This window comes from Lottia gigantea (assembly GCF_000327385.1).
Source record: "Lottia gigantea unplaced genomic scaffold LOTGIsca_5, whole genome shotgun sequence".
In the NCBI taxonomy this organism is placed as follows: Eukaryota; Metazoa; Mollusca; class Gastropoda; family Lottiidae; genus Lottia; species Lottia gigantea.
In genome coordinates, this window is record NW_008709715.1 from 954738 (window position 1) to 966602 (window position 11865).

General features: G+C 32.5%; 1 protein-coding gene across 1 annotated transcript; it reads right to left on the bottom strand.

Moving 5' to 3' along the window:
- LOTGIDRAFT_106319 (hypothetical protein) lies at nucleotides 1-11606 on the bottom strand (the record flags this gene model as incomplete). The annotated part of the gene is made up of 3 exons (XM_009061769.1): nucleotides 1-730; nucleotides 2758-2857; nucleotides 11408-11606. 3 exons carry the CDS (start codon nucleotides 11604-11606, stop codon nucleotides 1-3), a joined length of 1029 nt encoding a protein of 342 aa, XP_009060017.1.
- Between the last annotated feature and the right edge of the window lie 259 nt (nucleotides 11607-11865).

Genomic DNA, 11865 nt, shown 5'->3' on the forward strand with positions numbered 1-11865 from the left:
TCAGACTGTTGAAGAACTATCCTCTTTTTGTTCTTTACGAAATGATATTGTAACGTTACCATTGGTATATTCTATTGTCATGTACTTGGTCACACCACTTGAGAATCCACGAGAACGCTGACGTTTAGTGGAAGACGTGAAACAAGTCAACACATTTTTAAAACCACGTCGAAAATTTTTACTGAAGAAACAATAAATTATAGGGTTGATTCCACTGTTCGAAAGTTCAAGCCATTGTGATATAGGAATAGCCACGTTCCAGATAAAATGTTGTGAGGCTTGATCTATAGGCGGATCATAATATAGTTTTATAAAAATAACATGAAGAGGCATCCACGAAAAGGTAAACAATAAAACCATCACAGCCAGCATTTTCACAACTTTGATTTTAGATCTACGTATAGTTACATTGTCTTTTGCCACACCAGGGGCATGCCGATTCCATACCCTTAATCCTATAAAAATATAGCACAGCAGCACAACAGTCAGTGGAAGTACGTAACAACCAATGAAAATGGCGCCCATGAAATAGGCCCTTTGTGCCTCAAAATCAGGCCAAAGTTGGTGACACATTTTAAGCACTTGTCGACTTGTCCTGTGTTCATATTCCTCATAAAATATAGCCCAGGGTAAGAGTAGAAGACAGGAAAACAACCAGATGGTAACAACTGTAACTCGAGCAGTTCGTGTTGTCGTCCGCCATCTTGGTGAGTGACAAATGGCAAGATATCTGAAATGATAAAATGGAAATAGGTAATAGTTGAACGTCTGAAAGATAATCAGTGATCATGCTTATAGATTGCTACCATTTGCGACTAGTCGTGGTCAATGTGAGGAAACTAGAGAAAAGTCCCTAAAACCGAAAAACGGTCGTCCCCATTTATACCGCGAGTGTGACCATATCGCTTTCTACTGTTTTACAGCGTTTATACCTCTCTAGGAGTTGTTACAATACTTTAAGACTTCCTCGTGGCGTTCTTAACTCGTTCAGATCGCCGAACCTTAGCTTTTGTTTTGAACATGTCCAAAATAAACGCAGTGACTCGGCGAATAGTAGCCATAATGGCAACAATTGAACGATTTAGTTTTCCATGATAAACAAATATCTCTTCGGAAAATAAAGTGGCACACAAGTCATGTAAGACAAACATGAGTGTATCTTTATAGTACAGTCTTTAAATCAAAATTTTGTCAAATGCAAATGGTACGTTTTGGAGGTGTTATATGCGTTTTAATGGTGCCAGCAGATATTTCCTTTTCTTATCTTGGATACTTTGTCATACAAGTTGCGCATGTTCCACTTTCTAGGAAATATTTGATTTGTTTGCTGCGTTCAGAATCTGTAACTATCGTCTATGTTGACTGCGAACGGTTTCGACGAAATGATCTGCATTGCCATAGCGTAGCCCATATTAAGTATTTTTTTTAAATTGACTGTGCAACATTTATCTCAAGATATATGTTACATGCAAAAACTATTTTGTATTCATTGACAGCAAATGTTAGAAGACAGATTAGAGTTCATTTCATCATACTGTTATACCGGATATCATAATCAATGACCTTTTTCTCCTCGTAGCATTAACTTGGTGATCATCTTATTCAATTAATATCAATAATAAAAGATAATATCCTGTCTAATTCTATATCCATTTTATAGCAAAACTGTCTTGAATCAGAATGACGGTAGTAACATTTATAAAGTGAAAAGATGCAGATTGAAATAACTCTTATCAGACTGAATATTAGTTCATTTTTATGTCGCTTTAACACAATAACTCGGTAGACTAATATACTTCTGTAAATGCCAATGATAAAAAGTCGTTTTCAGCTAAATTAAACTAGTATTGCACAGTAACGAAAGTCATTAAGATGATGAGGTTCATTTCAATGCCGTTATTCTAATGCTTTATCATTTCCATCTATTTAATCAATTGTTACCAATTAATATCGATAATTTGTGCGTTTGAATTTTCATCTCAATGCCCCCCATACACTTGAACAATTTTTGTCCCTGTAATGGTCGTGCGGAGAGCAGCATTTCAGGCCTCACTGTATACGCAATGCAGGGCAAAAAATGGTCACATTGACATGATGGCACTATTAATTTACGCATAGGAAGTATGGTATGCGCAATGCTCCAGCCACATTTTTTGAAATGTTCTTTCGGAAATGGTACGTATCCTAGCACCCTTCACATACTCCCCACGCCAGTTCACTAACACTTTAATCATTGGCGGGCCGAAGTGTGTGTCATTGCGCGAACTGGAATTGTAAAAACATATTACAGTCCATGTATTTTATCTAGCATCTTATAAAAGCAAATTGTAGATTTAAACAGGATAATTTAATCGTTCTACAATTAACTAGTCGTCATTGTCTTTACTTTTGTTTGTTCGGAAAAAGAGGAATATGATGAAATTGATATCTCATGACTTGTAGACAAGATTTACTTAATAAATAAAATACTTCTGGTCCCATTGTTCAAATGCCTGGTAAACAGTTGATATACCATCAGTAAGATCAAAATTCACTTAAAAGTCAGCAACATTTTCCGACGTGAAAGATCAAATTTCAGATTGAAATCAGCCTATTGACTTTTCTCTTACTGAATTAAAATGAGGTAAGAGTCTTTTAATCTTTATAAGTTACCAGATTCCATTTATTATCTTTTATGGCTTCAGAGCTCCTCTGTCTATTAAAGGAAATTGGAAGAAAGAGGATTACTTAAAAGTTAGTAAACTGATTAATCCTTACCTATCTATAGCAATAGCTGCTAATGTATTTACTGAGGCACAAACTGATACTCCTTGAAGATATGGGGTTGCACGACACATGAAAGCACCAAAAGGCCAACCTGTAAATAGAAAAACAAAGATCATATGTACTCAAAGGGCAAGGGTAATAACTCTTAAGCCATTTTACCAAGTCTGAATTTGTGCAAGATTACATACAAAGTTTCATCAAAAGCGGATTACGACGCCTTTAAAAACCAACAACGTCAGAATGATGTTTTTACTTCGTTTATCAAACAAAAACTAGCCGGTTTTTTTTTCAATGGTTTTTTAGTTTCGATCAAATACATGCAATATTATTCGCAAAACATGTCGCGTTCGATCACGCATTAAAGTGATGGTATTTGGGTAAACAAAGATCGAAACGTTGAAACTTATACGCAAGACGACATCAATATCAATTCCCCAAAGACTAGAGCATAAATGTCGATAACCATTCATATTCCAGAAGTGCATTTAGCTTGTTATACGAATTTATTACGAGTTTATCAGTCAGCATGAAAAGGGTATAACCAATACAGATATTAATTCATATTCAATTTCCCAAAAATTTCATTTCATGAAGTTGTGATATTTTACATGAACAGTAGAAATATAATATGAATACATTTCCGAAACTTCTTAAAGTGTCGATATTTCTGATTAGATATCATGTAAATACGCAGACTACAAACATTACAGAAATAATTGAATGAGAATTTTTTTTTATTTCAGATCAATATCATTTGGTACATGCCGAGTTTTATAATGAAAAGAAGTAGAATATCAAGAAGGTCAGAATAGGATGTTTAATACCTAGAGAAAATCTGATTTTGAAACAAAGGAAATCAACAAGACAGAAATATATAATTACATTGTAACATGCCTCACACCTTGGACGCGGAATTGTCAATCGTGGGTAAATGTTCTCCCCACCGAGACCCTAGTGAGCTGTGAACTATTATTGATTGGCTTAGCTTAAAAAAATCCGTTTCTGAGACTAAAGTATGATTGGTCAAAAAACGGCGCACCATCCGTTTAAACCCTTAGCTAGATTAGACATTATAGTATCACTCATTAAGTTGTAATGCTTTGAGGTTATAATTACAGATCATTAAAATGCGTAAATGATTAAGAAGTTATAAGTATTAACAGTTTCCAGATATCCTGACCCGAAGTGGGAAATATCAAATCAATACTAGTCTGACATTATTGAGCTTAAACCGTTCTAGACAGCTCAGAAGCAGATTTTCCATATCCTTAGCGTTAATCAATATATGACAATAATAAAAAAAATAATGAACTGAAAAATCATTTTTACCATCATATATAATGCATAATTCAAGTACATCGTGAGGATTCATTCAAAAGATTTCAAATTTGACAGAAATTCAATAATTATGCGATTCTTTTCCAATTTGTCGCTATTAGTCGACGTTTTACTTTTTGTATTTATTTGGAGAAATAAATTTGACCTCTACTCCTAAATTTCGCTTTAGGATTGTTTTGTGATTATGTATATAGACCTTTGTGACGTATATTTATTTCTTTTAGCAGGATATCGAAATATTATATCGAGCATCGATTTCTTAAAGAATAACACCAGATCCTAGTAAAAAACATTTTTCATATGTCATATACTTTTTCTTGAAAGACGGTAAAATCGATAAATACAGTAAAAAAAATAGTGTTCCCTTTGCGGGCTGTCATCCAATTACTGATTTTTTCACCATATTTAAAGTCCTCGAAGCTTAGCGCCATTTGAGCATAAATCAGTCTAATAGATATTTAATTGGTCATATTTCAAGTATATCTCGACAAAGCACGATGCTGACTATTAAATCATGATGTGTCAGATGATATAATATAGATGTCAAGTCAACTAATATGATTTCAATAATAAGGAAGAGTTTCAGAAGCATCGAAAAGAAACTAATGAACTATAATTTTCAGATCAGTTACAGACATCGTCAAATGCGAACAATAATTACCCGATATTGTGAGACTTTATCTGAAACATTTGTAGAAATTAATTTCTCTTTTGTGTTTTCTCTAAAAGGAAGCAAAAAATCATCTTCACTATGTCAAGCTATTATGAACGCCATCTCATACCTTGACTGCAATAGCCACATTTGTGTTACACTTTTGCCGATGACTCTGATTGGCTGTTTATGCTAACCATCCATCTAAATCGCTTCTTTTGCAAATTTCCGGAATACAAGAAAGGTGGCTATTGTATTGGATGTATAAGACGCAGTGTGTACAAACTTAACATTGAGAAGATGATACATTGTCAAAGAAGAGAATTTGAAATAACAACAGCTTAAAGGTCAATGTGAATCATCAGTTCTCAGTACACATACACTTAATTAGCATTTTTGCACTACACTCCCACAATTGTTTATTTGTATTTTTCACGAACTATACCTTCTATTATGTATCTTGCAATGTTTTAATGTTTTTAGACTAAAATCAAGGCAAGTATTATGGCTATAAAACTTTTAAGCTAAAGTAGTTCTCTAATGAAATCTTATTTTCACATCTCACTTAGCACAGGTAATGGAACTGATCAAATATTCCCCAAATCAATTTAAAACAATAAGTCTTTCTCACACAAAGTAAAATTGAGCTAATGAACATTTTCCGTTTCCTTGATCCTTGTAATGTGATATCAAGTTCGACCAGAAATTGTCAATAATAAAATAAATAACGACTCTTCATAGATCTAAGTTTGTCTTTCTTTGGTTTGAAACTCTAAAAATATATATCTTAGTGTGTACAATAATAAAATATTTTCAAGTGTCATTTAAAAGTTTCCGTGAGTAAATGCACTCGAATAATATTAACTTGTCACTTTGAACATTGAAAGACATTTTCAAGAATAGTATTTTAACTCCCTTTTCGATCTACAATATTAATACAAAGGGTGTCAAATCGTTGTCCATATAACTTGCCATTTGCCTCCGAGCGATACCATCCAGTGAAAAAGCAGTTGGAAAGTCTTAAAAACATTCTCTGTGAAACTATACGGCTTTAGGTTAGCGTTATTGACCAAAATTTGAACTCAACAGGATTTTCAAAACGATTTTTTCTCAGTAAATTTGATCTTGATGAGAGATCTTGTTGACGAGCGTATTCAATTATTCCAATTATAGATTGTTTTTTATGGTAATGACGCTTGTGTTGGTGATAGTTACTCAAATAATACCCCTTAAAGCATCCAATCATATGATGACCGCAACTCTTGAACAATTCAACAATTAAGCTATATAATCTTGTTGTTTACCATATATACTACTATCGTTGCTTTAAGGAAAGGTCGTTAAAATAATATAAGAAAGAACCCAATTAGGGTCATTAAAAACACACACAAAATCACCCCAAGGTCTGATCTTTAGTATTTTTTAAGAATGGATCGGAATCTTATATTACTATGACTTCAATACTGTATCGCGAATTACAAAAATAATAAGGATATCGAACCCTACAAAGCCTTTTCTAGGATGCATTTTGCATGCACTTACTTCATCTCACTGAAAGTTGTGCATTTGAATTTTCCCGTACGGCGGAAATCCATAACATATTTTCAATCTATTTTTTTTTCTACCATTAAATAACAAAGCAATTGGTCCGTTAGAATTTGAAACAAATAATTTCTTAATTAAAGTATATAAAGTAATTAAACTTGATCCCATAGAGTTATCGTAAAGAGTATTCTTATAAAATTAGCACCTGGATATTTACTGTAGTGATCTAGAAAAACTTACATGTATACTCATGAAAGATATAATCTGATACCTTCATTTAAAACTGATACATTCATTAGAAAATGATACGTTACTTGTGCAATATAAATATCGTGATTGCGTAGTATAGGTAAAGACTATAATTGATATTTATGATGAACTGAAATTACTAGAATGTTCAGTAGATAAAAGATTAAATAAACTACGATTGTGTAGGTGTATATATTCTGAGACCTCATCCATAAATACTTTAAACATTGATATACACCAGTATTCTGCTCATGATGGTGTTTGCCCTGCGGGGAATATTTGTCAGTCTACATTCCAGACCAGACATTAATTAAGGGGATATCATTATTAATTACGAACCATAAGGTCTGATAGATAAGATAAGTCAAAGAATGATTCCAAGAGATTAATGATTCTGGTAAACTGACGTGAAATCGTACGCTTGTTAAATGAACCATTGAAAAGATAAATGTATGACAGTTCAAATAAATTCAAAGAACACTTCACGGTAGGACCTACCGGTGGACATAACAACCTCTTAACAAAACAAAATTTTTATGAATTGATCAAAAAACGTAGATTTTGAAGATTGAGAAATGTTTTATAAGTTGAATAAATATTTAAACTGCTTGGCAGCCATTTTGTCCTTGTGATCATCTATATTTAGTAAAGTCGTTTTATGCAGAATAGTCGCTATAGGAAAGTAGTGTACAAGCTAAACCACTGGTCAATTTACTAATTTTGATTGAAAATTCCGGTTATCATCAGACGACAATACTACAAAATAAAGATAAGACTTATTAAAGATCATTGTAATCATGAAGAACCGCCAGCAGTAATTGACGATATGAAGTGTTAAAATGTATATATGTCACGAGTCTTGAAGACCTAAGGCAACTGGGTATCTATTTATGTCAGACAGAACGTATAACATTTAAAATTCACCTAATAAACATGTCTTCACTAATGCAATCACATTGCAAATAGGTCACTCAAAAAAAAACCCTCCCCCTCCCCCCCCCCCCACAAATATAATCGGTCAAATCCAATTTGCCCCCGGGAAGTGTCTAGATTAATGTCTAGTTCAGAATGGCAAGTAGTCATACGTGACAAATACAGACATTTCAGTATAAATTTATGATAAATACATGTCTTCAAGGAAAGTTATTCTGAACAAAATATATTCCAAGAAAGGTGATATATTTTTATCGTAACTGATCACAGTTATCATAACTGAACAAATAGTTAGTTATAACCAATATCAGTATGTCAATAACCATTATTTAAGTGGAAAAAATGGAAGATCAAAGTAAAGGGCCTCTAAAGCTATGAGTAGTTGCTCAACTCTAAATATTATGAATGTGCTTTACCACCAAATTCTTGAATTGTGGACTTGTTTACTGATGACAGGCAATAATACTCGGAAGGAAACAACTGTAATATTTTACCATCATTACTGCACAACTTCAGGTTCGAGAAATTTAGGCCACGGATGAGGGCTCATTCTAAATAATTGTGCCACATGACAGACTTCGGGGTAAACCAAGACGTATATTTCGATTGAAACTAAATGACAGATGATAATCTGGTGAATCTTCAGTATTTTATACTGTAGTAATCACAAACTAGAACAATAAATCACGGTGACAATATAATCTACGATTGATGGTAGAAATTCTAGATTTTTTAATTGTTAAAGGGAAACAGTCGTCGAAACTGCATATAAGTATAACGGGAATATCAATGACAATGGACATGACGATAATATGAACATCCTATTATTTTTGTTGAAATACGGTCGAGTATGTATTCTGAAAAGTGACATATATAGGATGTTTGCAAAAGCCACTATAATCAGGCGATGGTACAACCCCAAATCTCACAAGATGCTGAACGTAGATCTATCAAAATGCGTTTGTTGATCGAGACCTTAAGAAATGAAAGGCATTCACGTGGAGCTATGCCAGTTTTTTTGAGGGACCAACCTCTCTCCAAAACCATCTGTGACATTTTTTTTATCGGTATCGTTTGAAAAAGTACTCGTTTTTTACTGGAACTAATCCATAGCTGTGGGATTTAATTTTATAATAGAAAGTTTGTCAAGACTACACTCAACCGAAAAGAGCAATAGGGCCTTTCGGACGATTCAGTCAGCAAATGCCTAAATGTCACTGGGGTCGTTTTTAAGACCCATCCGTAATAAATAACCAATACAAAGCCGTATTTTCATGGCAACCCCGAGTACAAAACAAATTACTGATCTTATTTTTTCTCTTTTAACCAAGGTTTTCTGATGTAATTACGATCTTCATTTTCTTAGTGACAAGTCGATTTCGATCTCATAACGATAATGAGAATAGGCTTGTTTTTTGCTCCTTTATCTGTATTAACATGCACAGAAAACTTGTCGAATATTGATGAGTAAAAAATGGAAGATGTTTTATTTTTAATTTTTCTTAAATTAAAATAAAGATGCTACATAGTACAAACTTGGAAAAAAAATTCGCACATCAGAAACTATATTTTTAAGCACTGTTTAACGTATTTTATAATATATAATAATAGTGCTATTTTTACTACCTAACAGTGGAAAGTAGCGACGACGGAAAATAACAAATCATAGGTTTAACCAGAACATTTAGAATAAATATCAATATAAAAGAGATGGACTTAACACAAATCGTAGTTAAAAAATTAAAAAGCCATATGTCGACATAATCAGAGATATTTAAAAACACCCGAATCACTTGATCGTACTTCTCTTTGAAGGAGTCCAAAACTGCAGAACTTTTACTCCCGATTTTATTCCCGATTTTGCCATTCTTTGGACGAGATTTTTGAATAACGGAATTGTGTAGCTTGTACGGATTTTTAATAGTTGTAAAATGAATCCATTAGACATCCTTGTTCATTCAAAATGGATTAGCTTTTTCATAACACCTGCTTAAAGTTATCACAAAAATTACCCTTAAATCTCGATATAAATTCAAATTAAATGTTTTTATAGTCCCTTGTCACTCAACCTCTGACATTCTAATACAGAAGTTTTATTAAAGATATAAAACACTGTACAATCTGTCAAGACCGATTTTACGATAAACTCATCTCATACTAATGGACATAATTTTAAACGGATATCGTGGTCTATAGACATGCAAGATTAGAAATTACTTTGGAATCTTGTATATTTACCCCAGTTGTGGATATTAGTATTATCTAGTATTGAATCTTGTAGATTTGCCTTAGTAGCGAAACTTGTATATGTAGTGGATCTTGTATAGTTACTCTAGTAGTGAAATTTGTATATTTACTCTAGTTGTGGATCTTGTATATTTACTCTAGTTGTCGATCTTGTATATTTACTCTAGTAATTACTTTTGTATATTAACTCTAGTATTAGGTCTAGTAGATTTACATTACTGGTGAATCTTGTATATTTACTCTAGTAGTGAATCTTGTATATTTACTTAAGTTGTGAGTCTTGTAGTAGTTCTTGTACTCGTATATTAACTCTATTGGATCTTGTATATTAACTCCAGTAGAGAATCTTGTACATTTATTTTAGTTGAGGAACTTGAATATTGTTTATTTACTCTAGTTTTGGATCTTGTACATTTACCTTAGTAGTGGATCTTAGATCTAACTGAGGGATGGATATTGTATATTTAACCTTGTAGTAGATCTTGTAGTGGTAAATCTGTTTATTAACTCTAGTTGTGGATCCTGTATATTTACTCTAGTTGTGGATCTTGTATATTTACTTTAGTTACATATACCTTAGTAGTGGATCTTGTATACTTATCCTAGTTGTGGATCTTGCATATTTACTCTAGTAGTGGAATTTTATATTTACTCTATCTGCGGATTTACTTTAGAGGTGGATATTGTATATTTACCCTTGTAGTAGATCTTGAACTCGTTTGGATCTTGTATATACACTGTTTATTAACATTATTTGTATATTTACTCTAGGTGTGGATCTTCTATGTCATATCTAGTAGTGAATCTTGCATATTTACTTTTATGTACCTTAATTGCCAAGTTTAACTGTCTTGATTGTGACTAGTATTGTAATCGAATGCTACCATGAACAACTATTCTCATTGGCTCATCTTTGATAAGAATATCCAGTTTACGTTGATATCAGTCCTAAATTCGAGTACGGCCTCTCATTATTCTTGAGAATGGCGACCCCTTTCTGGTCGTCGGGATTACCTATGCCTTTTTATACAATTTCTGTCACATTTAAATTCATATTCTGGGGTTTTGTACTCTGTATAAAGAGACGGATTAGCATAATCCGAAACATAATTTATCTTCTGTAAAAATGATAAATACATATAGTAATGAATGTAATAATCATAAATACATTAAAAAAAACATCCGACCTCATTTCAAAAAGCATTGTGTAGCTTGTTGATTAGCTCAATCACGAACAGACAAGTAAGGCGTAAGCCATAATAAATTTTATATTAAATACTAAAAACTAATTAAAGATTTAAAGGGAAACTGTCGGAAATCTTATGACCAAAATTTGTTACGTTAAGCAAGTCTATCATATCTTTAACAGTGGGTTATACAACACATTTCAGTCTTTATTGGCACCATAATTGTAAGAAATATTACCAAAAAATAGTTATCTCATCGTACGATAAGGTATTAAGAATAGATTCTCATAGCTGGTCAGAGTTTGGTAATTAGTTCATATTATTTCTCTTTACAAGGACTTTTACTCTAAGAAACATGCAGACAACACACAAAAACATGTTGGTTTGAACATATCCCTTATCATGCTTTTTTCAACCGAAAAAAATGTACTTCCAAAGTTACTAAATATTGAAATTGATGGGACACTTTAAAGTAATAAATATAACTTACCACTGAATATATTACTCAGTAAAGTAATAGGTATACAAAATATAGCCACCAAAATATCACCAATAGCTAAATTAGCTATAAAATAATTGGTCACTGTTCTCATATTAGGAGTTTTTATAACTATCAGAACAACCATCGTATTTCCAACCAAAGCACACATAAATATAATAAAATATGTTATAGAATATATTATTATCATATAATATGGTTGTTTAATCAGCGGAAAATATCCTTCATTTGGTGGTGTATAGTTCAAACTGAGCACATTGGAAAAGTTGGTGAAATTCATGTTGGTTTAGAGAGATACATAAACTTCAGTACTCTATCACGATACGTTCTTAACTGAATTGTGTTAAGATGTGGAACTGGTCAGAAAATTGTGATGACCTTAAATAGCTGATTATACTGGAATCATATCATCAAACACTTAACTACCTTTCCTTTCTTTAAACTTACTA